General features: G+C 47.9%; 2 protein-coding genes across 3 annotated transcripts; one reads left to right on the top strand and one right to left on the bottom strand.

Moving 5' to 3' along the window:
- The first annotated feature begins 780 nt into the window (after positions 1–780).
- Positions 781–3,709, top strand: RNF183 (ring finger protein 183). Of its 2 annotated transcripts, none has more exons than XM_039506577.1 (2): positions 781–1,004; positions 2,445–3,709. In XM_039506577.1, the coding sequence occupies exon 2, from the start codon at positions 2,509–2,511 to the stop codon at positions 3,094–3,096; it is 588 nt and encodes a 195-aa protein (XP_039362511.1). In that variant the 5' UTR covers positions 781–1,004; positions 2,445–2,508; the 3' UTR covers positions 3,097–3,709. The 2 variants fall into 2 exon arrangements, with proteins under 2 accessions (XP_039362511.1, XP_039362512.1); XM_039506578.1 differs by having other exon boundaries at positions 2,442–3,709.
- Positions 3,710–5,282: 1,573 nt separating this feature from the next.
- Positions 5,283–27,899, bottom strand: PRPF4 (pre-mRNA processing factor 4). Its single transcript, XM_039506575.1, has 14 exons — positions 27,734–27,899; positions 19,186–19,363; positions 17,485–17,671; positions 17,158–17,245; positions 16,152–16,231; positions 15,760–15,853; positions 14,113–14,207; positions 12,254–12,312; positions 11,672–11,795; positions 10,513–10,602; positions 8,041–8,163; positions 7,798–7,905; positions 7,589–7,707; positions 5,283–7,349 (listed from the first exon to the last, which is right to left on the bottom strand). The coding sequence occupies exons 1-14, from the start codon at positions 27,815–27,817 to the stop codon at positions 7,156–7,158; spliced, it is 1,623 nt and encodes a 540-aa protein (XP_039362509.1). The 5' UTR covers positions 27,818–27,899; the 3' UTR covers positions 5,283–7,155.
- Between the last annotated feature and the right edge of the window lie 19 nt (positions 27,900–27,918).

Here is a 27,918-nt window from a genome sequence, read left to right as displayed (position 1 = left end):
GGTAAGGGAAACGGACTAGGATGGTTACTGACACAAAGGGGAGGCAGGATGGCACAGTGCTTAGGGCTCTAGCTTAGGATTCAGTGTTCTGGTCTGCCACTGGTGTCTCCTGTGACCTTGGCCAGCCACTGTCATCCTGTGTGACCCCAGGCTGCCAAATCTCATGTCATCCTGGTCTGCTGCATGCACCCCATGTCCCTGGCTGGGTGGGTGAACTTTAAGTACTCTCTAACAAAGCTGCTGCTCTTGCATTAGGCTAGACCCCTCCCACTGGCCTCTCCCAGGTCCATCCATCCATAAATCTCAGAAGAAAAGGGGGTTGGCCCCATGGCTTATCTGGCTCATCCCTTCTGCACCGAGGCTGCCAGCAGGGTGCCTGTCCATCCATGGGGTGCTGTCTGTGAGCTGGTGTGTGGGGCCCAGCAGCCTGAGACAGAAGGGCTTTCCCTCTTGACCCACCAGGTGAGCCTCAACCCTGAGCTGCCCGGGCCTGCTCTGGGGGTGGAAGCTGATGCACATGACCTAATTCCCTCCTGTTGGTATTTTTATCCCCTCCCCTGCCAGCGCCTCTCTCCAGTGCCGGCTGCGTGCTGTAAACAAGTCACTGACAGCCCTTTGGAGCTCAGTGCCTTGTGTGCTGCTCCATGGAAATCAGTTGCAGCCTGCACAGTGAGAGGGCACTGTCCTCCAACTGGCCTGGGACGCTCTCCCAGGCCAGCACAGCTTCTCGGGAGCAGCTAGCTCATGGATGTCTATCTTCCCCTCCCTCTTCTCTCCAATAGAAACCTGTTTGTCAAGGCCACCACTGGTCCTGCCCGCTGCTAAGCGATGGTGTGTGGCTGCAAGTGAGGAGCAGGCAGATGCAGACTGCAAAGGAGGATGAAGGGTGTGTTCGCTAGCCAATCTGAGGAGCAGGACAGCTCCACCACCCTGTGCCCCATGAGGGGCACCTGCTTAGCAATGTTGCCAACGCTCAGCTGTGATACCAGGCCCCCTTTGTGAAAGTAAGTGTCCCCTGCAGCCCCTGGTTCCCCAAGGGCAGCTGGGAGGGAGCTTTCTGTAACACAGCCAGGCATGTTTCCTTGCAGTGGCTGTTTGTCTGTCCAGGGGCAGGGGGGTAGTGCTGCATCTTGGCAATCAGTTAGGAGCCCTCCTGAGTGGTGCTTCTGTGCTAGTGCCAGGTGCTGCTCTCAGGGCTTCCCTCTGCACTGTCACCATTCAGCAGACCATGCCCAGCCTGCCCTGGCTGGGGCATCTCTCCAACACCCAGGCTGAGAGCCCAGCGCTGATTCCCAACAGACCCTCACTTTGGGTGCTGCATGGATTGGACAAGTGTTTGTCAAGCAGAACTAGTAGCCTGGTGCTCCATTGTGCTCTTGAACTGAGCCCCTTCCCCAGCAGGAAGGGCCCGGGGCATTATGCCTAGCCTGCATTAGTGGCGGGGTTGGTAACCAGAGCATCTTTCTACCTTCTCCAACAAGAGGCTGAGACCTCTATGCAATGAAAAAGACTTGGCTTTGCTTTGCAATGTGTTTGTTGCTGTGGCTTGAGGGCACAAGCTCTTTGGGGGAAGGCCAGACCTGCTTCTGGGTATATTTGCACAGGGCCCAATCCTGACAGGGGCCTCTGCTGCTATTGGGGTAGAGCTTGGCCGTGCTCCTGCCTGGCCTTTGCCTGTGGTCTCTGGTTTCCTGGGCTAATTGAACATATCAGTCCTGCATTAAGGGTTCTCCAGCACATTCTGTATCAGGGTCAGCTGTATTCCCCACTGCTAAGGCCCTTGATTAATAGAATATTAGAGTTAGAAGGGACCTCAGGAGGTCATCTAGTCCAACCTCCTGCTCAAAGCAGGACCAAACCCCAGACAGATTTTTACCCCAGTTCCCTAAATGGCCCCCTCAAAGAGTGAACTCGCAACCATGGGTTTAGCAGGCCAATGCTCAAACCACTGACCTATGCCTTCCTCTGGCTGAAAGCCCTCTGCACCAGAGACAGCTTTAACGCCACCTGGACGGGCCAGACCTCCACGTTCACAATCACCAGAGGATTTGTCTGAGTTCCAAGCTGAGGTCGGTGGGAGGAAGGGCCTGGCTTCATGGTTTCTCCTGTCTGTCTGAAAGCCCATCAGATCACATTGGAGCCAGCGCAGCATCTCTCATGCTGTCACTTTTATCAGGCCATTGAGAGCATGGTTTTCATGTCCAATTCCCTTAGCACCCACCCAGCTCCCTGCCTAGGGTCAGGTTCCTCACTCCCTCAAGGGACTTTGCTGCTGGTTGGACTGACCTGTTACCTGCACCGATTCTCCCCTTCCTGGGGTCCTTGTAGCGAGCAGCTGGATCAGCCCCTGTCCTGAGCAGGGTATATGTGCCTGGGGAGATTAGCAGCTCACTGGAGTGCAGAGGGATGCATTGTAACTGGGCCTTTTGTATTTTTCCAAGCAGCTGGTGGGATCATCTTTCCTGCAGCCCTCACAGCAAATAAGCTTCACGGGCACAGCAGCTGGGGATGGCGCCTTGCCCCACTGAGACCATGTCAGAAGGGCTGCGCGGGGAGCCAGAGGCAGACTGTCCAGTTTGCTGGAACCCCTACAACAACACCTTCCGTACCCCAAAGCTCCTGGAGTGCCAGCACTCCTTTTGCATCGAGTGCCTGGCACACCTGAGCCTGGTGTCCCCTGCCCGCAACCGGCTGCAATGCCCACTCTGCCGCCACCTCACAGTGCTCCCCTTCAACCAGCCCATCACCGACCTGCCCACCAACTTGGATGTCCTGCGGCTGCTCAAACTGGAGCCCAACCATATCATCCTGGAGGGCCGGCAGCTGTGCCTAAAGGATGAGCGGAAATCACGGTACTTCCTGCGCCAGCCCAGGGTTTATACCCTCAACCTGGGAACAGATCCAGGGCCCAGGCTAGGTAGCTCCCAGGCTTTCCCCAGGCCGACCTCCATCCCCAGCCGCTCTTCCCTTCAGCAGTGCATCCGTAACCCCCAGTTCCGCATCTTCGCCTACCTGATGGCCATCATCCTCAGCATGACACTGCTGCTCATCTTCTCCATCTTCTGGACCAAGCAGTTCCTCTGGGGCATAGGCTGAGGGCTTGGCAAGCCCCACAACTGGAGCCCAGAGCTCAACATCTTCTCAGACAGCAAAAAGTCCCAGGTGACATCAGCTACTTGGCATCTGCTCTGGGCAGGGGAGTCCTCTCTGCACCCTCCAGGACCATCTGTGCAGGCTCTGGCTAATGAGCTTTATTCCTGATCTCTTCTCAGTGATACACCCAGCCATACTAGTCATCTGGCTGCATCCCAAGACCTGGGGGTTCCCTGGCAGCCACGCTGAGAATTGTGCACCAACAGCAGCAGAACCTGTATGATGTTCTGGAACTGCCCCATCAGCTGAAGCTCTTTGCTGCCTATCATGGGGTCTAGGGCCCCGACATGACCTCCAAGGCGCTATGGGAATACAGATGCTCATAGTAGTGGGCAACAAGGCCATTATACTGGATGGCCAGGACTCAAGAGGAGGAGATACTGCAAACCCCAGCCCAGGAGGAATGAGCCAGAACCTTATGGAAAGTGAAGATTTCTAGAGGCTCACCTGTGACTCATCTTATATCTTCTGGGTGCCACCAAGGACAACATGCAGGCCAGGACATTCATGTCCACAGACGGACACCACCTGTTGTGACAAAGGTCCTCATTGGGGGGGGGGGGGGGGCTGCACTTTTTCCATCTGCTGGGTAAGCAGACCCCTGGCCCACAGCAAAGACCTGCAAGAAATTTAATCTTTTGTCTTTTTGAGCTAATTGTTGCACTTTTTTGTTGTGTTGTTCACAATCAAATACATTCAGCTCCTGTGCCAGGGTCCCAGCTCCTCCTCTGCTCTCACTCCTCAACATCACTTTCTTTTCCAGAGGCAAAGAAATAAATGTGAACGGTTTCCATTTCCATGGGGCAGACATGAATTGCCTGAACAGAGAAAGCACCAGTATCTGTCCTGTTTCCTTGTCCTGCCTCTGGATTAAGGCCAGTGGGCTCAGATTGCAGCAGCTCCGTTTGAAGGGCAGCATGGGGAAGGCTGTTCCAACTCCTCAGGTTTGCATTGACATGTGATTCCTCAGTTGTGCCTGTTCTGCACCAAGATGGGCTCAGTAGCAGTGACAGTGTTCCCCACTGTGTACCTGGCTGGCAGCTAGCAGGAACTCACTGTGGGTAACTGCATTAGTCCCCAGGAGTGCTCAGTATCTACACAGTCTGAGCAGCTTTGTTTTTTAACATTTGCTCCATCAGCCCCATCGTAAGTTGTGCTTTAGCCATACTGAGCAGCCCTGGGCCTCGCTAGCGTGGATGGGAGACCTTTAAGGAAGCAATAGCCATGAGCCAGTCTCTTCCCTTTGCCTCAGCACTCAACCAGTTTTGGAGGTGCTGTCTTTACCAGGTGAGACCTCAGGCCCCAGGCAGTCAATAAAAAGCAGGTGTGGCAGCCACTGGCCACATACCAGGTGGGATAATTACATTCTGCTTCCTGCAGTAAGAGTTACGGAAGTTTGGCCTCATGTCCTTCCCCAGACTGTTGGGGAGGTTTACTGTGTGCTGTCATGCAGTAGGTGTGTTTCACCTCAGAGTTGGCTGCATTTCAGGGGTGGAAGCTGCAATCCGAGAGGTAGGAACATACTTGCTGCAATGCTGGAATTCAACTGCCACAACTGGGGAAGGAACAGCCCCACTTTTAACAGTTTGTTTGGCCATCAGAAAAGGCCTTGGCCTGCAGACAGTGTCATGGGAAAGAGGGTAGCGCTTCCTTCTTGCTGCAGGCTGTACCCCACCCCCCCATTGGTGGCTCAAGTCTCCATCATAGCAGGCAACTCCTGTTAGTGTGTGTGAAAGGGGTCAGGTAATGTAATGATGGGACCCATCGCTCCTCTTAGCATATTAACCCATCCCTTCTGCTGCAGAGACTGACAAGTCTGGACTCCTTTGTGGGGAATGATAGCCTGAGGGATGGGGTGAGGCCAGGAGGAGAGAAAATAGAAGCTGGAGTCACTAAGGAAACTATAAGGGACTGGATGACTTTAGGAGTGGAGGCTGCTGCTTTGGATCTAGTTGTTACCATCTGAGAGCTGGCATGGGCCACTCTACAATGAATTCCATGCTCAGCAGGCAGGTGGCTACATTTATTTAATAAAGCAAGTCCTGCTAGGGTCAGAGTCAAGCTAGACCTCAGCCTGTTCCAGCAGCAGCTCCTTCTGCTGGCACCTCTATCTAAGGTCACTGTAGATGATACAACCCAGAGGGACAGGGCTGGGTAGCTGTAGGGAACTCAATCAAATGATGTATTATTGCTCAATCACGTGATTTCTATTTGCCTGTAAACTACAGTGTAACCTGGTTTAAGGTACTGTCCAGAAGACCAAACATCAGTTGCTTAGTAGAGATGGATCTTAAAAGAGCAAATAAATTGGACTGGTGGTGTCAGGGCTGACTGAAAGTGGGGTCCCTAGTGCAGGTCTCACTGTACAGGCTGGGATTATGGTAGGACTTGTCTTAGGTTTATATGCAAAGTCTGTGCTGCACTTTGGCAGTATGTTGCCACTGCAACCCCTGGGCTGGAAAGATGGCCACTCCTAGCAGACTACGCACTGGGCATTGGTCAGCTGCCATTGTTTCCTCAGGGGTAACCCTCTCAATAATGAATTAGAGGTGATGGGGCAAAGAGCAGGTGAGACCAGATGCTTCATGTAGTCAGCTAGAGAGGCAAGGAGTAACCCCACTTCCTCAGCCAAAAGAGGCCCATTTCATTCCTTTTCACTAACCATGATCCCCCATAGTACTTAGGGAATGGGTGGTGGTGAAGAACTACGCTGCTGCAGACATGTACTGCTACTCTTGAGAGGAATGGGAGAAGATGAAGCTGCTTCTCCCTTGCTGGGGGCACTTTTCAGAGACAGCCCCACAAAGAGATCAGCTTTTCTGCACTGCATGGCTATCTCCCTCACCCTGGTTAATGCACTGGTTAGTGCATACATACAAAACACAGGGAAGGGTGCAACTGAGAACGAGCAACCCTGTATCACCCATCCACTCTCACAAGTACATACACTGCTACATGCCAGGTTCTTATATTGCTGATTTAAGTGTAGGGAGAGAAGAGGGACAACAGCTAGCCTAGTGCCTCCCTCTGTAATGGGACTGCTTCCTGGGTGCACAGCTGTGGCTGGTAACAGATGCTGCAGGCCCCTCCCCCACACAGCTCCAGCACAACCAAAATGAGCAGATACTGAGGTCACAACAGGTTTCTTAGAAATCGGCACCTGCAAAACTTCACTGGGAAGAGTTGAGAAAGTGAATGTTCTCTACAGTGGGTGGCTAGAGCAAGAATCTTAAAGTGAAACAAACTAGCAACAAAACTGTAACTGACACCGCTGTATGCAGGTCCCAGCAGACTTGGAGGCACCTTAGGCTGGAGAAGTCCATGTATTTGAAAGGTTGGGTTTTAATACTCTGAAGTAGCAGAGAGGCAGAAGGGGAGCGAGGGCAGTGGGCAGTTCAAGCCTGATTTTGCATGAAGAGAAACTCCCTCCTGCCCCACTGCTTAAAATTCACCCACAGCAGATGCTTAAGGGGGCCTGGGCTTCCACGTTCTGCAGAGATCCAATCTCTGTGCTGGGAGAACTAATGTGCCATATTTAAACGACTGAAGCAGTTGGCTCTTTGCCAAAAGCAAGATCATTCAGGCTCCACAGCTGGGGAAAGTCTCCTACAAAACTGATCTTGAGGGTGATGCCAACCGATGGATTTTATGGTACAGTACATCTGAAGGGGTGTGTGGGTATTTACAAACACATATAACAGAGTAAAGCCCACGATGAAGGGGTGGTAGAGTAGATGGCTCATTCCCAGAGCCAGGGGGTAGAGATTATACAAATCATACAAGGTGAGGTTACAGAATCACTCCAGGAGTTCAGATCAACTCTGACTTTGGCCAACTCCCAGCACGGGGGATGCACCAGCACCATGGGGAAGCCGACATCAGCCAGCAACTCCAGCCACCATTGTAGTTGATGCAACAGTTTTTTTGTTTTTTTTAAATATAAAAATGCAGGGACAGCCCAGTCTGTGATATTCCCTGTCCTGGGTCACTGGCAGCTCAGAGCTACTCTGCCATCCACAACTTGAAGGTCCTGTCATATGAGCATGTTGCTATTAGCTGCCCATCTGAGGAGATATCCAGTCCCATTACTTTTCCCTCATGGCCAGCCAGCGTTTTCAGAGGGGACCAGCCTGGGTGAGTCCAGATCTTGGCTGTGTTATCATAAGCACCAGTGAGCAGGAAGTTACCATGCGTAGCTGCAGTGAAAAAGAGGGGAAGAGGTGAGGTTTGCATGTAGAAACAGCAGCAAATAGATTGCCAACACCAGATTGCAGATTCTGGAGAGGAGTCTGCTGAGTTCTGGGATTTCTGGCTATTACCAGCACAGATTGTTCTGCAGTTTTGTTGCACATACAGCTATCCCAGCCACATCAGTCCAGGGAATTAAGAGGAAGTGTTGCTAAGCAAACCAAGGTGTGGGAGGGGAAATACTTACGTTCAAACTTCACTCCGGTCACCAGGTTCTGGTGGGCAGGTATGGTGTAGACACACTTCCTCTGGCGGAGGTCCCACACTTTGCATGTGTTGTCCCCGCTGCCAGTTGCTATGTGATATCTGCCATGAGGAGAAGGAAGAACACACTGGTCTCAGCTGGAGTTCATGCTCTCAGAACCACTAGCTGTACCATTCCAGCTCCCTCCTTACCCATTTGGGGAGAAGTTAATCCCATAGATTTCCTTCAGGTGGCCCTCCAGGAACATGATACAGCGCCCAGTACGCAGATCCCACACCCGACCAAAGGCATCCATGCCACTGGGGAAAGAAAACTCAGCATTGACATTTCTTAAACACACAAGAGTGGTCACTAGCCCAAACAAACACACCCAGCCCAGCAAAGGGCATCTGATCCTGAGCAACAACCTTGCTAAGGTTCAATGTAAATCTTACCCAGTCCCAGCAAGAGAGCCATCAATGTGGAAGGCAATGTCATAGACCCCCTTGCTGTGCCCCTCCTGATGGAGAATCTCCTCTTGAGCTTGCAGGTCCCAGAGGCGCCAGGAGTGATCATAGCTGGAAAAACAAAGCCATGTGTCCAACTCAATGTATTTTTCAGAATTCTAACCTTGGCTCAGACTACAAGGTATGTGGGTGCTCAGACACCGTTAGAAACACAAACAGATAACTGCTTCATCAGCACATCACTGCTGGTCAACCCAGAACCTCATCTGCTGCACAGCATGAGATGACTAGGAACAAGCCTTGTCGCCCTGATGACACCGAGAAGTCGTCAATGTTCTGCAGCGTCCTTGCAATGTGCTGAGGAAGAGGACGCTTCCCCAGTGCCACATGACAAATGGCAGCCAGTTGGCCAGCCACCAAAGGGTGCACAGATCCTGTCAATAAAATGAACATTTCACCCACTGAGTGCCTTGCGTGGTATAAATGCAATAGCACATGCACACCTGTGTTAGTGCTGCTGGGACAAGTCAGCCCTGTGGTCAGATGTTTGGCTGCATGTGTATTCTTTCTGTGAGCTGTACTGACTCAGGCCAGAAAGCCTGTACAGGAGGCTCCAATCAAACTGCCCAATAAATCCACAGACTCGGTTCATAGCGAAGGCACTTGGTCAGGTTTATTGTCAATGAAGCACAGTCCCAGTGCCCTGGCTCAATGGTTATAGGTACACTAACACATGTATGACCATTGCAATGGACTAGCTCAGTTAATGGTGGGACTTTCCATTATCCCCAGGCCAGCCAAAGACACTCACTCTGAGATCTCTTTTATACATCAACACAAACAAGTTACACACTGTCCCTCTGACATAGCCAGTTACCACCCATCACCTTGTACATCTCTATCCATCACACTGTCATCCTGACCTTATCTTTAGGATGGGTCAGTGTGTTCCTGTTATCTTTAGGGAATATGTTGGTATCAAGGTGTTTTGGTACCACCCTTCTGGAATGTGTTCATGCGAGTGCTCTGTTTCTAGCACCTCTTAGGAGTGGGTGTTTTTGCAATATCAGCCCTGTTCTTGCCAGATTCTGCGAGCCGGGCCTGGCTCTAGTTCACAGCCCGATTTTGCTTTATATCAGCAAAGTTTTGACCGCTACTTTAGCCCAGGCCTCAGGCTCCATACCAGGCCTCTGACATAACAGCTTATTTTTCAGGCCCACTTCCTACTACAAGCCTCAAAGAGCAGAGCAAAGATGCGTATTCACTGGCCACACGTGGAGAACTGCATTTGCCCCACACTGTTAGATGCTCTCCTACAGCTCACTGTAACCAGCTTTCACTTTGCAAGCATGTTTCCTAGTAGGGCTGAAAGATGCAAGTGACAGAACCTGAGTGAGAATTTGTTTCTCCAGGTAAGTCAGTCAGTCATAGTGACAAGCTGCCAGTTTGCATCATTTTGGTTCCAAGGGGAACTGACTGGCAGATTTCCGAAGAGCGTATGAGCTCTGGCACCCAATGCTCTGGGAAGATTGGCAGATATTTACTTAAGGGGCAGTTGAGAGAGAGGCATTATTTTTAACACCTGTGCATAGTTTGAGGGGAGGGGAGGGTGAGTCCCCATTTAAACAAAGACTCAGGTGATGGTTTAAAGACCCAGGAAAAGTACATTATAATCTGCTAGTTACAGATGCAAGACACAGCAGGGAACAGAGTCTGGAGATCCCCTGGAACTGGAATGGAGGGAAGAGAAGCAGAGAGTGGGGTCACTGACTCATAAGAATTATTACTGTTCTCCATGGGGGCATTTAAAAGAGATTCTACTAAGCAGCAGGGTCTGTGGCTCCTTCTGGAGCCAGCATTTCAGATCTATTTTCAGACTATGTGTATGGCTTAGTTTCAGGACAGATCAGACCCTCTGCCCTAGGGGTATCTGGGTCTTAATCACTCAATAGGATCTGCTCCACTCCTTGCCCAAGCCCATTAGCAGGAGAACCTCCATTCCCAGGCTTATTTGCTCATGCTTTCTACTGATCAAAATCAGTGTTAACCACTGGCCGTGAGCTGATGGCACGGCTTGACAACAGGGCTTTGACAGCTGGCACATCTCAAAAGGCAGGAAGTAGTTATTCCAATAGTCAGTGTTTCCACAGGGATAAATATTATTCTGATCTCCTGTACTTTATACCCACTTGGAGACCAACAAGGTCTCACTTGAAGGGAAGAGAATGGAGGACTGTACAGGGTCCTGCCCTTTTAAGGCCCCAGCTTGTGGTAACCTGTGGCTTATTGCAAAAAACTGTCTGGGTGCGATCTCTGTTGGACGATTTGAGATGAGATGTGCCCCCTTACCTTGGCAATCAGTTTGCCAACCCCACTCTGCAGACATACAGCAGCTTCTATTTGTTATAATTTAAGAGCTAAAGCTTAGTACCCTGAGTATTGTAAATCAATGCCACATACCAAGTGGTGCCCAGGAACCTCCCAGAGGGATGCCACATCACTCGTGCCACTCTCATTGTATGGCCCTCGATATCTGCCACCGGTTCATCACTGAAAGAAACAAACCAACCCTGTTACACATTCTCTCCGGGGGGGACAGGCCTCACCTGCACTACTGCAGCCATTAGGGTCACACAGCAACATGACTGACAAAAACTTGTATGCACATGGATGTGTCTCCAGGGCTAGAAACACCCATGAGAAGGGTCGCCCCAAGAGAGAATTAATTAGAATGTTAGAAGCTCCTATTGTTTTCAGGTGCTTTGAAATTAAAATAGCAGCAGCAACATAAACAATAACATTATAAATGACTGAGCTCCCTGGGGCAGGGACTATCTTGTCTGTGGCTGTATAACACCTCCTCTGTATTACTGCAGCATCTAGAACAATACACAGTGGACATGAAATCTGAACATGACCAAGGGGAGCAGCAGTTATCACCATCCCCGTCGCCCAGAACAAGTATGGAAGGAGTCACATGGTGGTCAAGAATGGGCTGATATCAGTTCTGCCAAAAATACACGCATCAGCCCAGCAGCCACTAAGAGGTTTGAAAGAGTATCAGAAAGAAAAACATTCATCCGAACAGGCCAATTAAAGAGATAACCGTCTCCATGTCCACATGGGACAAATAACTAAATCCCCAGGTGCAAATTTACTGCTGCCATGCTAAAGGCAATTAAAAACCATCCCTCAAAGCTAACAGGAAGGAGCTGAGGCCTTCAAAGCCACCTGTGTCTCATGCAGAGACACACTGCATGGCTTTGCTTTTAAAACAAGCCAGATGTCAATATCCTGCACCCCTCGTCGTTTTATTCTTGCCAGACTGAAGGCTGGACATGGCTTTTGATGACAGCCATGTCTACTCCTGATCCCAACAAATGACTCTTTGGTAGCAAGGTGCTACATTTGGTCCATCCCTCTCTGGATACTGGTGTTAACTGAGAGCCCAGACAATGTGAAAAGTTAACTACTTAGCTCCCGTGGCTGGGAATTTTCTCCTGGCAGAAGACTACAGTGAAACACTGAACTCCCAACGCAGGGTTTTTAAGACCTCAGCAGCACTTAGAATAAGGTCTATCACCCAGACCTTGGCTCCACTGTCCAGTGTCATTCTGACCTTTCAAGGTTCCAGAGTTTGACTGAGCCATCAGCTGCACAAGAGGCCAGGTTGATGTCCTTCTTGTCCAGGGAGACAGTAGCCTGGGGATGGAACACTATTGCTCCTACGTTGGTGTTGTGCCCTTGGCGGGGGTGAGAATGAGAGAGAGAGAGAGAAAGAGAAAGTCAAAAGACTGCATGCTCTGCTGGGTGATCTCTGCTTCCCTCCCCCCCCTCCCCCCCCATCAGCTCTTCTGACAACAGGTTTTATCAGGTCAGAATTGTGCAACCAAGTTCTGGCATATTGGACATGGAACCACAGGATTCTTCCTCACTGTGGACTAGCCAGGGACTTGGACATCTGGCTAAAATATGTCAGCCTAGACTAGGAAACCCCCCCCCCCCACCAATTTCAATGACCAGCAACAAACAATAAGCGCATGGCACCCTCTCCAGCACTGGTGAAAGTTGCAGAGTCACCCACAAAGAATCCAGTTCCCAAAGCATCTTTAGCCAAATAGCAATGGTTTACATTATAACCAGACTCTGAGGGGAATAAGGGTACTTAGCAAAGAGCTTGCATCAGCAAAAGCACCTCTACCTCGTAAAGTATGAACAAGATTGCAGTCAGGCACAGACCAGAGCTTGCACAGGCCACTCCTGTTGAACACAAGAAACATGGTTAGAGTCTCACAGTCACAACACAAGAGGGATTGCGAACCCCAAAAGCACAGCTCAAAAAACAACTAAGAAAACAGAGTGTGGGGTTACTGCAGTGACTAAAATACTGGTAAACACTGACCTAACTCCCACAAGACTGATCTCTGAAGGGTTAGAGGGGGCTTTGGCAGGCAGTCCACTGAACAGATGAGAAGTCTCCTCCCTTGAGGAGTGATTGTGGATGAAGAGCTCAACCAGTAGGAGAAGGGACAGTTCTCACTGCTCTTAGTCAATGCAAGGAGAGCCACCTCCAATTCAGAGGTGGAATGTGCCACTCAGTGTTTTGTGTCTGTGTGTAAGCTGCAGGCTCAGATCCAATTTGTGGTGCAGACACTAGAATATGACATGATCCCACAAACCACACACTGAAAAGGCTCGGCAGAGGGCTTGAGGCACAGAAGTGAAAAGTGAGGGCATGAAATGAAGTTGCCAGGAATGCTTTGTGACCTTGCTATAAGGGGAACAGATGCTCCAAACCCTTGCTAGGAAGTAGATTCGGGTGAAGGCAGGGTTTAGAAAAGCAGGCATAAGCCTTACTGAGATCTCAAAACCCTACTCCTAGGGGAATTTTGAACCACTGTGCAAGCGCAGAATTTATGTCCTCCGCAGTCTTTTCCCCCCTGCAGAATAATGGATTCTGACCAAGTGTTGAAGGGAAACTGTGAGAGAGGTCACACTGAAATTACACCTTTCACTCACCAGAGGCTGATGTGGTGCCAGGAGAAGGCACCTGACTCAACGGCTGGAGCAGCCAGCCATGGAGAGGGAGGGGCCAGAGGCTGCCTTCCTCACAGTGCCCTGCCCCACAGGTCCAGGTGAGAAGGCACAGGATATATGGGGGAGGAAGAAGGGGAGGGGGAGAGATGGACAGAGCAGCAGGGCACATGGGGGCAGTCTCCACACAGTGGGATTCAGAAGAACTAGTGGGGGAGGCAGACTGGGGCAGGGGCACAGGAGGTAGTGGGGTGACATTGAGCCAGGGGCTGAATGGGCCTGGGGGTGCAGGAGTACATGGAGACAGAGGCAGCTATGGCTGGCAGAGTGAAGGTGCAGGGCCACACAGGGTCAAGGGGGTACAGGATCACATGAGGACATGTGCAGACATGTCTGGCTGAATGGGAAGTTGGGGTGCAGGGACACACGGTGATACGGCAGATGTACTTGACTAAATAGGAGAGGATAAGGGTCAGTCAGAGTCTGCATGGGGGATGCTCCCCAATTCTCTAACAAATCCCCGCCCCCAAATCCTATTAAACAGTTCTCCCACGAACATCCAAGAACCCTCTGGGTTCACTCCCAGGCTGCTTCCCAGCAATTACTTCCCCCTCCCTCAGCTCCGCCATTACCCCTAAATCCCAGAAGCCTTCTCACTGCTTCTGACGGGTGCAGAAAATACATATCTGTATTGTAGTTTAAATGAATCATTACTCAAAGTTCTGTATTAATATGCCTAATAAGAGATCTATTTGTCAAAAAACATTTCCTGAATCTTTTTTGGTTTATATTGTTACAGACACTTGTAAATGGGTATTTTGAAATAAATTACCAAAATAACTGAAACAGGCGTGATTATATTGTGTTAATTTGACAAAAAATATGCAGAATATTGCAGAATTTTAGAATATTCTGCACAATTTAAAAAAAATTGGCACAGAATTCCCCCAAGAATAAATCTCCCAGGACTCTGCCACATCCTTCTCACCCCTCCCCTCCCAAAAAGTATTGTAAAAGGAAACTGACCAGCAGGCTGTGGCGAGGAGTCTGGAATTGGGACTGAAATGGCAGTAAGATATTGGGCGGTCATCCCCAATCTGACTGCAGAAATTATTCAAGGACTGCAAAGACACAGAGACAACTCTGACTTAAAACAGCACAAAGCAGCAAGAACTTCCCCTTTTTAAGGAGGCCATTCAAGTGACGCACCTAAGCAAAGAGAACAGAGACCTTCACCAAGTCACTCTGCAAAGAGGTAAACTGCCCCAGCACCATGCCAACTCCATGGAGCAGACACATTCTACCGTAGGGCAGGTCTACACTACAAAATTAAGTTGACTTAAGTCAATGTACACCACTGCAGTAATTAAAGCAGTGGTTCCCATTCACACTATGTTCCTTCTGTCTGTGCTGTGCTTCCTCACCAGGAGCACTTCCACCAAGACATTGTGGGGCACTGACAGCTGAGAGTCCTGCACAGGGCGGGGCTGACAGCCGAAAGGTGATGTAAGTAATGCAGTGTCTATGTGAACACCTTGTCACCCTAACTACATTGACCTAAGCGTGATGCCTCTCTCAGAGGTGGAGTTATTAAATCAATGTAGTAGGCGACTTACATTGGTGGGATTTTTAATGTAGACGCTTAAGAGTTAGATCAGCATAACCTCTCAGCTTGCTGGGCCCTGCACTACTGGATATGTTAGAAGGTGCACTTCAAAGTGTTGGTTCTGATCCAGAGAGCCCTATGTGGTCTGGGTCCGTCTTTTCCTACATACCAGGTGCAATCACCACTGATTTCGCCAGGGCTAGTGGCAGGGTGCTCTCATGAAAGAGTCCACTTATCTAAAGCTGCCCCCCTCTGGAGGTATTATGTAGAATATTACTGGCTTTAGGGCACAGTGTGAAAAAGCTCTGTTAAGCTCTGAATTGGCTTCTAGATCATTTTTACAGAAGGGGGGGTTCCATTGACTCATTCTGAAACAATTGTTACTATGTTGGTTTTTTCAATTGGTTTAAGGCTCCCAGGTGCCAAGGAAGCAGGTGAGCGAACAATCTTTAAGGGGAAAAAAAAAAACAAACAAACCCAACATGATCCCTCTTCCCTGCTGAGCAAGCCAGTGACAAGCCCAGGCAGTTTCTTTATCACCATAGGCTACTCATGCAGAAGTGCACCGATGTGTCTCCATCCTTTTGCCCTGCAGGCAGAGGATTAACAGAGCTGCGTGGATACAAATTTATATCCATGGATGCGGACATCTGCAGGTATAAATCGGCATCGGTGGAACTGCAGGGCTCTCCCAGGAACTGCAGTGGGGAAAGGAGCAGAATGTGGGGCTGATGCTCCCAGGAGCCAGTGCCCCACACTGGCAGGTCCTCTGGCGCGTCCCTGCCCCCGTCCCTTCCATGCAGTTGACTGCATCTCCTGTTTGGGATATAAATTTGTATCCGTGCAGGACTCTAAGGATTAAACCCAAACCCTGTCCTCTGAACCACTGATGGGACAGGACCATTTTAGGTTCAAGGCCCAGCCTGATCACACGATCAGAGAAGGGGCAGAGCATACTAGGCAGGGCTTGGAGAATAACATGCAGCTGGGAAGTCACTCTAGGCCTGGGAGCTTTGCTCAGCATCTCTTGCTGATCACTTATGATCAGAGACAAAACCACCCCTTACCCTCAGGGATTTGTGCAGTTCTTGCTTCTGGGATGTCCTGGTCGCCTCTGGAATCTCTTTGTACAGACGGGCTTCTTCCAGCCGCTTTGTTGCCCTGTGGCATGAGCAAAATTAGAGTGATTATACCTCACATCCCCCTGCCCTAGGGCTGGCATAGGTCCTGTCCTCTTCTTCCTGTCCTCAAAGCTGGGCTACTGCCAGCGCTAGTCATTATGTGTACAACCCTATAGTCCTTTATGCTTGGCTCCAACCACAGCTATGAGTCCCCTGTTCTCAAGCTCCCAGCTTTGACCACCACAGGGCAATCATTAGCTTGGTTTAACAAGTCTGCTGCTCCTTATAACAGCTCATATCTTCTCCCACTGTTTTCAATTTGTAACCTGGTTCCTTACCTGGGGAGCGAGTAGTTGGCGATCCACAGCCTAGCTGTTTTCAGGCTGTTTGGCCCTTCATGGTACCAAGTTTGCTGATACTAAAAAACAAACAAACCCAGAAACAGTTTGAGTGATGTCACTATTCTATTTGGTGCCCTACATTGCCTCCATCACCATGGTACCAGAATGCCACTGCAGCATCTGCTGGTAAATCTGTGCTGAGAGTGGGAAGCAGCTATTTCCGGGGGTTTATAAAGTGTGTGGATTAGTGTGGCTCTACTATCCCTAGAGAAGGGTTTAAGGCAGATGTGTCACACATACGGTCTCATGGACCAGATTTGGCTTGTCTGAGACGTTTCCATAGCCCACATGCCGTGTTCAGATTGCGCAGTCTCAGCTTTTCATTTAATCGCTGCATAGCTATTTTAGCAGATGGAAGGGGGAAGGAAGTCCAGGGAGTGGGAAGTGAGAGTTGCTGCAAGGAAGAAAATGCAGAGAGTACAACAAAGAAAAAACAAAATGGAGAGAGAGAGAAAGAAGGGCGGAGAAGGGCAGAAACAGTGGTGTGGTGGCTCAAAGTGGGTGGCAAAGACAACGAATGTTGCAATAAAGTACTTAATAGTAATTAAAAGGTTAATTACTCTAAAAGGACACATTCTGGCCTTGCTCTTCATGCAGTCCTCTCATTGCCAGCAGCAAGTTTTCTGCTGTTGAAGGAGAGGGGCATAGAGCCCTACATCTACACTTCTGGCTCACGGACAATAACTAAATGTGGAATGCAGCCTTTTCTACACAATAAATTTGACACCCCTGATTTAATAGGTTATAAAAGTGGAAGCAATAGGCTTTTTCAAATGGGCAGCAGTGGCAGGAAGGGATGATGCGTGGAGTGAATTCATACTATCAGACCCTCTATTGAAACAAGAATCCACCAGGATAGAGGCCTGGAAATAATACAGGCTGCCAAGCAGCCTCCTCCTCTCTGCATTAACAGCCAGCAGACACTAAGAATGGGAGATTTTACCTCTTCTTTGGATTTCTTAGATTTTTCATCATCTTTCTTGGTCTTTTTTAAGGCGTCTGTGCCAACCACCGAGAGGATATTTCTCAATCTGTAATGAGATGCATCAAAAGTTAACCCTATTCACTCAGTGAGTTCTAGATAATCTTGGTCAGGAGAGATGGTCAGTTCCTTTCACTGTCTCCTCCCCTCAACTCCTCCTACATCACTATGAAGACTCACTAGTCAACAATACTCGCTGCACTCAACATCTCAAGGAATTCGACAGGAGATTTGAATGGGGTGGGGGTGGTTACCACTATCAGCCACTCAAAGGACTATGCACAGCACCTCTCTCTCCGTTCTGCAGGCCCCTCTCCAAAGAGCGTGATGGGCTCCCCAAGTGCTCGTAGGCACGCCTTGACTTCAGAGTCATCTGTGGAAACGTTGATCTGCCTGGCACGCTTCCTGCGCTCAAACTCAGCCAACACTTCTGCCTGACGCTCACTTATGTGGTCTTCAAGATCAAAGACCTCACCTAAACCAGAAACAGAGCCATCAGATTAAAACAAGAAATGAAATTAAAGCAGCAAAGGTTTGGACAATTCTAACCACTAAAAGCTATATATATAGGTACCAAATATCCCTGCCTTAAATGGTGGTGAGAATCATTTATATATATATATATATATATAAAAATGATTCTCACCACCATTTAAGGCAGGGATATTTGGTACCTATATATATAGCTTTATATATATAGCTATATATATAAAAATGATTCTCACCACCATTTAAGGCAGGGATATTTGGTACCAGCAATGGCATGTTCCTCCAGACACCCTGCTCAAATCAAGATGGAGCATTGGATATTAGGACTTGTAGTCTCAGCAGCCCCAACTTCTGTATTGAAGTACAGCAGCTGATTAAGTATAGTCCTCAGGCTTCTGGGAAGCTGCCAGCATGCCTAGGGTCCTACGAAATCCATTTTATTTTTGTAGATTTTTGGATTTTTAAAAAATGAATCCACTCTTCTCCAGATTTCATAGCTGGGCAAAGTTTGTGCATCTACAATTTTGGCCAATATTCAAACCTAATCAAAGACTCATTAATCCTTATAAACGTCTCTAAGTCAGTTAAAAATTAATTCCATCTTTATGGGATGGGGTTTAAATCAAGATTGTTTGATACACTGACAATAATTAATTAGCCTTACTATACATGCATAACAATGTTCAGAATTGAATTATAATGGGAAAAGCTGATTTAAAAAAATGTCCACAATTTAAACAAAACATCCTGCAAATATACAAGTATCAGAGGGGTAGCCATGTTTGTCGCTTTTTACAGATCTGGAGCATAAGCTTTCATGGGTGAATACCCACTTCATCAGATGAATGTGATACTCACCCATGAAAGCTTATGCTCCAATACTTCTGTTAGTCTATAAGGTGCCACAGGACTCTGTCACTTTTTGCAAATATACAGTATATGGTAAAAAAGTGACATTTAAAATCACCTTTTAAAGTAGCACTCAGTAATATGACCAATCTGACATTGCTGAACAATAACACAAGAAGTCCACAGTAGAGTAGGTGTGTGTGTTAGGGGAGTTAGTGAGACAGCGTGTGTGTTAGGGGAGTATGTCCGCACGCTGTCTCTTTAAGCAGTGCACTCATCAATGCTACCCATTGCTCAGACAGCAGCCAGGCTGAGCCAGAAGCTGGTGCAGACAGGTGCCCCTTTGTCTCCCCACCCCAGCTGAGATGGGTATACCAGCAGGGGGAGGGGGACAACCTGACATCTGTGCCCCTTCCCCGCCCCATACACCACAGCAGATCAGGGGGCTCCCAATCGAGAGCAGCTTGACTCTCCTAAGTGCGGCTATACCTAGCTCAGCCATGCAGCCCTCCCTGATGGCATCCTGCAGCAGCCCTAGTGGCAGGGAGAGCAGGATTCTACATTAATGTTTTGATTCTGTCTGTGTTCTCATTAGTGCAGATTTCACAGGGCCCAAACAAGAAGAGGGTGTTACGCAGAGAGCATTCTTACCACTGGTTATGTTAATATTGCCTGCCTCAATCGCAGCTTTCACTCTATCTCTTCCCAGCAGCCCTGATTCTCCTTTGGCAAGTCGTTCCCTTTCCTTCTCCTCCAAGCTGCCGTAGAAGATATGGGACCTCTTGGGTGCGGGAGCATCGCTGTCCTCTGAGAGCTTGTTTTTTGTTGCCTGGAGAATAAAGGCAGGATTTCAAAAGACTTGTTAGATATTTATCTGGCTACAAAGCAGTAATTCTGCAATCTCTTCAGCTGTGTCAGACAGCATCCCCCAGTGAGAAAGAGTTAATGAGGTCATCCAGGTGAGAAGCCCTGAAATTATATATAAAAGTTCATTTGAACATCGAGACTATTCCCCAGCAAAACTGTATTAAAGAAGAGTTAGCTGCAAAGGAGTTTTTAAAAAACCGGACTTGTGATCTTTTCTGCTTCTTTATGATGTTTACAAAAATCCTCTCAGGCTTTCCTTAAGGTAGGTGCAAATTTAAATGGTATCAGCTATTTCTGATGAACTCCCTGTGAGGAAGCTCTTATTCTGAAATAAGGGTGCCACCTTGCTCCTCTCGATTCAGCTAAACCAGAACACACTCATGCTCCAGAAAATATGAGCATGCACACAGAGATATTCCTGAATAACTCCATGTAGAGACAAGCCCTTAAAATGTAGAGTCTGCTCTTCTCTAGCTTTGCTGGAGGACCTCTAGGTTATATAAGGCATGTCTTAACACTCTAAATGAAAGGTGGAAGGATCTGAATCTTTCACAAGGAATTTCACTATTCGAAACATTACTTAGCCTCAGAAGCTAAACAGGTTTTACTAACAGTAAACAGAAGCAAAATTTAAAACAGTAATCCCTTCTCCACTTTAAAGCTGAACCTTCTCTGATCTTCAGATAAGAACATAAGAATGGCCATACTGGGTCAGACCAAAGGTCCATCCAGCCCAGTATCCTGTTTGCCGACAGTGGCCAATGCCAAGTGCCCCAAAGGGAGTGAACCTAACAGTTAATGATCAAGTGATCTCTCTCTTGCCATCCATCTCCTCCCTCTGACAAACAGAGGCTAGGGACACCATTCCTTACCCATCCTGGCTAATAGCCATTAATGGACTTAACTGCCATAAATTTATCCAGTTCTTTTTTAAATCCTGTCCTAGCCTTCACACTCTCCTCAGGCAAGGAGTTCCACAGGTTGACTGTGTACTGTGTGAAGAACTTCCTTTTATTTGTTTTAAACCTGCTACCCATTAATTTCATTTGGTGGCCCCTAGTTCTTATATTATGGGAACAAGTAAATAACTTTCCCCTATTCACTTTCTCCTCACCACTCATGATTTTATAGACCTCTATCATATCCCCCCTTAGTCTCCTCTTTTCCAAGCTGAAAAGTCCCAGCCTCTTTACTCTCTCCTCATATCGGACCTGTTCCAAACCCCTAATCATTTTGGTTGCCTTTCTCTGAACCTTTCCTAATGCCAGTATATCTCTTTTGAGATTAGGAGAACACATCTGTATGTAGTATTCAAGATGTGGGCGTACCATGGATTTATATAAATGCAATAAGATATTCTCTGCCTTATTCTCTATCCCTTTTTAAATGATTCCTAACATCCTGTTTGCTTTTTTGACTGCCGCTGCACACTTTGTGGATGTCTTCAGAGAACTATCCACAATGTCTCCAAGAACTCTTTCCTGATTAGTTGTAGGTAAATTAGCCCCCATCATATTGTATGTATAGTTGGGGTTATTTTTTCCAATGTGCATTACTTTACATTTATCCACATTAAATTTCATTTGCCATTTTGTTGCCCAATCACTTAGTTTTGTGAGATCTTTTTGAAGTTCTTCACAATCTGCTTTGGTCTTAACTATCTTGAGCAGTTTAGTATCATCTGCAAATTTTGCCACCTCACTGTTTACCCCTTTCTCCAGATCATTTATGAATAAATTGAATGGGATTGGTCCCAGGACTGACCCTTAGGAACACCACTAGTTACCCCTCTCCATTCTGAAAATTTACTATTTATTCCTACCATTCGTTCCCTGTTTTTTAACCAGTTCAAGGTATGAAAGGATCTTCCCTCTTATCCCCGACAACTTAATTTACGCAAGAGCCTTTTGTGAGGGACCTTGTCAAAGGCTTTCTGGAAATCCAAGTACACTACGTCCACTGGATCCCCCTTGTCCACATGTTCGTTGACCCCTTTGAAGAACGCTAATAGATTAGTAAGACATAATTTCCCTTTACTGAAACCATGTTGACTTTTGCCCAACAATTGATGTTCTTCTATGTGTCTGACAATTTTATTCTTTACTATTGTTTCAACTAATTTGCCTGGTACTGATGTTAGACTTACCGGTCTGTAATTGCTGGGATTACCTCTAGAGATCTTTTTAAATATTGGTGTTACATTAGCTATCTTCCAGTCATTGGGTACAGAAGCTGATTTAAAGGATAGGTTACATACCATAATTAATAAATCTGCAATTTCACGAGTTGAGTTCTTTCAGAACTCTTGGGTGAATGCCATCTGGTCTTGGTGACTTGTTACTGTTAAGTTTATCAATTAATTCCAAAACTCTCCTCTAATGACACTTCAATCTGTGACAATTCCTCAGATTTGTCACCTACAAAGGATGGCTCAGGTTTGGGAATCTGCCCAACCGTGAAGACTGACACAAATAATTTAGTTTCTCTGCAATGACTTTATCATCTTTAAGGGCCCTACTGGTTGTTTAGCAGGCTTCCTGCTTCTGATGCACTTAAAAAGCATTTTGTTATTACCTTTTAAGTTTTTGGCTAGCTGTTCTTCAAACTCCTTTTTGGCTTTTCTTATTACACTTTTACACTTAATTTGGCAGTGTTTATGCTCCTTTCTATTTACCTCACTAGGATTAGACTTCCACTTTTTAAAAGATGCCTTTTTATCTCTCACTGCTTCTTTTACATGGTTAAGCCAAGCCACAGTGGCTCTTTTTTAGTTCTTTTACTGTGTTTTTTTTAATTTGGGGTATACATTTAAGTTGGGCCTCAATTATGGTGTCTTTGAGAAGTGTCCATGCAGCTTGCAGGGATTTCACTCTAGTCACTGTACCTTTTAATTTCTGTTTACCTAACCTCCTCATTTTTGCATAGTTCCCCTTTCTGAAATTAAATGCCAGAGCATTGGGCTGCTGAGGTGTTCTTCCCACCACAGGAATGTTAAATGTTATATTATGGTCACTATTTCCAAGCGGTCCTGTTATAGTTACCTCTTCGACCAGATCCTGCGCTCCACTCAGGACTAAATCAAGAATTGCCTCTCCCCTTGTGGGTTCCAGAACAGCTGCTCCAATAAGCTGTCATTTAAAGTATCAAGAAATTTTGTCTCTGCATTTTGTCCTGAGGTGACATGTACCCTGTCAATATAGGGATAATTGAAATCCCCCACTATTACTGAGTTCTTTATTTTGATAGCCTCTCTGATCTCCCTTAGCATTTCATAGTCACTATCACTGTCCTGGTGAGGTAGTCGATAATAGATCTCTACTGTTATATTCTTATTAGAGCATGGAATTACTATCCATAGAGATTCTATGGAACAAGTGCATTCATTTAAGATTTTTACTTCATTTGATTCTACATTCTCTTTCACATAGTGCCACTCCCCCTCCCCGCACAACCTATTCTGTCTTTCAGATTCATTCTGGGGTACAAAATGTTTGTGTCCCATTGATTGTCCTCACTCCACCAGGTTTCTGTAATATCCTCCTTTAACACAAGACACTCTAGTTCACATATCTTATTATTTAGACTTCTAGCATTTGTGTACAAGCACTTTAAAAACTTGTCACTGCTTATTTGTCTGCCCTTTTCTGATGTGTCCGATTCTTCTTTATGTGAACGTTTCTCATCTGATCTGGCCCATTCTTTATACTCGTCCATCCTCTCCTCTTGACTAAAACCTAGAGAATCTCTATCAGTAGACTCTCCTCTAAGAGAAGTCTCTGTCTGATGCACTTGCTCCTTTGCAGCAATCGGCTTTCCCCCATCTCTTAGTTTAAAAACTGCTCTGCAACCTTTTTAATGTTAAGTGCCAGCAGTTTGGATCCACTTTGGTTTAGGTGGAGTCCATCCTTCCTGTATACATTCCCCCTATCCCAAAAGTTTCCCCAGTTCCTAATAAATCTAATCCCCTCCTCCCTACACCATCATCTCATCCATGCATTGAGACTCTGAAGCTCTGTCTGCCCTGCATGTGGAACTGGAAGCATTTCTGAGAATGCTACCATAGAGGTCCTGGATTTCAGTCTCTTTCCTAGCAGCCTAAATTTGGCCTCCAGGACGTCTCTCCTACCCTTCCCTATGTCATTGGTACCTACATGTACCACAACCACCAGCTCCTCCCCAGCACTACACATAAGTCTATCTAGATGCCTCGAGAGATCCGCAACCTTCGCACCAGGCAGGCAAGTCATCATGGTCATCACAAACCCTGCTATCTATGTTTCTAATGATTGAATCTCCCTTTACTAACACCTGCCTTTTCCTACTGACTGGAGTTCCCTCCCCCAGAGAGGTAACCTCAGTACAAGAGGATACCCCAACATCATCTGAAAGGAGGGTCCCAACTATGGGAAGATTTCCCTCTGCTTCTTCCTTCTGATCACAATTGTCACCATTTCACAAGTTCTCCATCAGAGAATCTTTTAGTATAGACAGGTCCTTAATTTCTCCTGTAGAAAACAAGCAGGAAAAACAAACTTTAAAAACCCACACTTTCTTCCCTTCTTTATCCACCAGATAGAAGCAAAAAGGGACTATTTGCAGGTCACCTTTAAGACTGACAATGTTTTTCAATGGAATCCAGCTAATATGCACAACAAAATTACACTCCCTACAAATAATTAAGACCTTCTAAAGCAAAAAGACCCCAGACTGTTGGAAAATGTAGCTGTAAAGCTGAGGGATTCAGTGAGTTCCTTCCCCTTTATAACACAGTTCACTGACACCCTGACCCACTACACTCCCCAGTTTTTCCAAAATAAACACAAAGGTCAAACCAACCAGTTACTAGATTATAATAGTCTATTCCCTATGTAAAGGATCCATTTCCAATGATTTCATAACATCTTTGGGCACAACTCTATGTTTAGATGCTCTTATTCTGGAATAAGAGTGCCCTAAACGGTCCAAGTTACTTGACATTTTCCCCAGTTAGTGTATGGCTCTTATTAAGTCTTTGGTGGACCAAAGTGAAAATGGTATTTGAAAAAGAGTTAGGCTTACAGATGGGCATGAGACTAGCACACATTGGATTACGCTGTGCGTGTGCCCAAGAGGTTTGCTAACCAGCCAGTAAGCACAGGACCTGAGTGGGTCAAGAGTAAACGCTACAGCCATTGTACTTGAGCAACCCCCAGGCACTGGAAATTCAAACCCAGCTATAATCTGCCTCTGTCAAGGGGTGTGTTTTTTCATTTTGAGGAAATGCAATCTGAGCACAGCAGAAAATTCAGGTGTTCACACTGTTTTTTAAAAGAAAATAAATTACACAGGCAAATGCCTCCTGGGATGTGGAGGTTTAAAGGGTGGAGAAGCAGTGTGGGAGAGGGATTTGGGGCAGGAGGAAAGGAGAGGGGATTAAGGGCAGGGGAACAAATGGGTATGGGTGATAAGGGATGGATAATATGGAAGTGTGGGGAAGAGACTGGGGCAGGGGACACCTGTCAGTCCCATTTTCGCTCCTCCCATGTGTGCAGGGATCTGGAGGTATCTGAGCCCCAGACTCCTCTCCCTGCTCCCCCATGTGAGCTGGCATCTAGGGAAGCCCTGCCCCTCTAGCTGGGGAGCTGAGAACAGGCATGCTAGGAACATGCACCAAAAACACATTGCTGAGAGATGGGGTGAGGAGCGGAGAACAGATGCTTGACATGTGTCACAGGCACTCAAGAACTGGCACTGGAGAAAAGGGATAGGAACACTAACTCAGGGTATGTCTACACAAACTGCTACAGTGGCACGGCTGCAGCTGTGGCACTTCAGTGAAGACATTACCTTCTCTGACGGAAGGGGTTCCCCCACTGGCATAAGTAATCCACTTCCCTGAGAGATGGTAGCTAAATCCAGAGGCGAACTCTTCTGTCGACCTAGTACAGTCGACACTGGGGGTTAGGTCCATTTAACTATGTTGCTCATGGGTGTGGATTTTTCACACCCCTGAGCAATGTAGTTATACTGACTTAATGCCTTAGTGTAGATCAGGCTTCAGATGAACAGAGCAGTTATACATCTCAGAGCTATTGTTTCAGGCTCTATACATCTCCATGGGGCATTCCTCTTCACAGGATTACATCACAGTGTGCTCAATTGGCCTCTCCATACACCTCTCTGAGTCTCCTATGCTGGAGATGGATATGTAGAACCCCTTCCAAGGGCTTGTCTACACCACATAGCTTTTAGCAACAAGGCTGTGTTTGTCGCTAAAAGTCAGTGTGCGTAAAAAAGACGGTTACTCACCTGTAGTAACTGGTGTTCTTCGAGATGTGTTGCTCCTATAAGGAGGGAGTTTGATAATGGATAACACATCTCGAAGAACACCACACCCAGCAGGTGAGGTGAGTAACTTTTTTCTTCTTCGAGTGATTGCTCCTATCCATTCCATGTAGGTGATTCCGGAGAGATGAGTGACCCCCTGGTACGAACAGAACCTGTGGCACTCACTTCTGGTCTGGGAGGCAAACAGGTCTATTTGGGAAATCCCACCTTTGGAAGATGAGCGTTCTGCTGGGCAGAAAGAACGCCAGAGGCGATCGGGAGTGGTTACACACAGGGTCCCATAGGAGCATCGCCCTGCACAGCGGGAGGATCGGGCCCACTCTGTTTGTTCAGATAGAACATGGCTGCCCGTGTTGTGCTCATCATGTCGAAAGCGGCATCCAATCCAACGGATCGGAAAGGGGGAATGGAAGGAAAGGTTACCATAATGAGCTTGCAGAGCTATCAGAGATAGCTCTGAGAGATCCCCCCCTGTCCCGAGAGATAAGGAAGATTTGGGGCTGAGGATGAGGAGGGGGATGAGTAGAATCCCTGCCCAGGAGGCTGCCTCGCTAGCACCTAGGCACAGCACCCACACGCAACAGCAGAGCCTGCACCTCCTGAGGACTTGAGAGGAGGAGGGGAGAGGAGGGAGGGGGGGTGGGGGGGGGGGGGGGGGGGGCGAAGTAGTAGTAGGTGTAGCCGTGATGGTGCTGGGACCCAGCCAGCCGATGTTATAGCAGCAGACCACGAAGGAAAGAAGCGCAAGCGATTGGAAAACAAAAAGGATGACGGAGCGCCAGATAGTGCACTGTTCTTCTGAATGGTGCGCGAATGAACGAGCGCCCACTCTGACAGGGGCGCTAAGCTCTTTTTTGGTACTTTGCCGGCACTTTTGCTGACAAAATACTTCCAGCCCCCCAAGTGACGTTAGCTTTGTCGACAAAGCTGCGTTCACACTGCTGCTTGCATCGACAAAACTTTTGTCTTTCGGGGGGTGGGGGAGGGGAGAGCTTTTTTAAGTACTGTAAAAGACAGAAGTTTTGTCGGCAACTTCACAGTGTAGACAAGCCCCAAGTCACAACACCTCTTGATGGTTCTGTTTCCCCATCTGTACAATGAGGATAAAGTGCTTTGAGATTTACCGATGAAAAGCACATTACATAAGATCTAGGTATTATCACTGTTGCCTAGCCACAGTAGTGTCTCAACTACCAACCTAAACAACTACTTTCAGTGCTAAAACTTCTGTTGTTCAGGTTTTTTTTTGTTGTGGAAAAAACACCCCCCCGCTGAGCAACAAAAGTTTTAGTGCTGAAAAGCGCCAGTATAGACAGTGCTTTATTGCTGGGAGCATAAAGCTAACATCGCTCGTTCAGGGTGTTGTTTTTTTTTAAATAACCAAAAAAGTTCTCCCCCAGCAATAAAGCGTGACTACACTGCCCATGTCACAATTCTGCAGTGGCTGCACTGTAACGTGGGCAGTGTAGAAATACCCTTACACTGAACACCCACATTTCTCTTTATGTTCAAAAAAGTAATACATTCACTGCCAAAGAACTTCGTTCACACAGAGTTAGGGTTGCCCAGTTCAATCTGGTTTCCTACAAAACATGAGGTTCAGCAAATCTCAGACTTTTGAAAGGAAATGCAGTGAATTACCTTAACTCTGCCCTCTGTGAGTGATGCCCCAATGCGCCCATCACACACCCTTGCTCTCTGCCTTGGCCCTGTGGTTCACCGGAGCGCCCTACTCCTGCCTAGCCCAGACAACCACTCAGACTCCCCGCCAAAAACTTCATTACAGCCTCTTCCCCTGCACCAGGCGCGCCCATCTCCCAGAGCCTGGCCTCTGACCACAGGCAAGGCTCGGAGCGGGGCTCTCCCCACAGCACCTCGCACCAGGCACGGTGCTCGGCGGGCGGGCGGGCACCTCAGCGCTGCGGCCTCCGAAGCGACACCGGCGGGAAGGTGCGCAACGCCCCCCCCCCGCGATGCCCTAGGAGGGCCCCGAGTGAGACCCTACCCGCGGGGATGGAGCCGGGCCCGGCTGAGGAAGGGGCGCCCGCCCCGGGGCGACACGCATCGCGGGGGCCCGCGAGGACGCCATGCTGCTCCAGAGGGGAACGGAGACCTGTGCAACGGGCCGGGCCTCACAGCCACTTCCGGGTCACGGGGTGGAAGGCGGCGTGTGCTTCCGGGTTATATGAG

The sequence above is a fragment of the Mauremys reevesii genome, linkage group 19 (assembly GCF_016161935.1).
Source record: "Mauremys reevesii isolate NIE-2019 linkage group 19, ASM1616193v1, whole genome shotgun sequence".
NCBI lineage: Eukaryota > Metazoa > Chordata > Testudines > Geoemydidae > Mauremys > Mauremys reevesii.
This window is presented reverse-complemented; position numbering and strand designations above follow the sequence as displayed.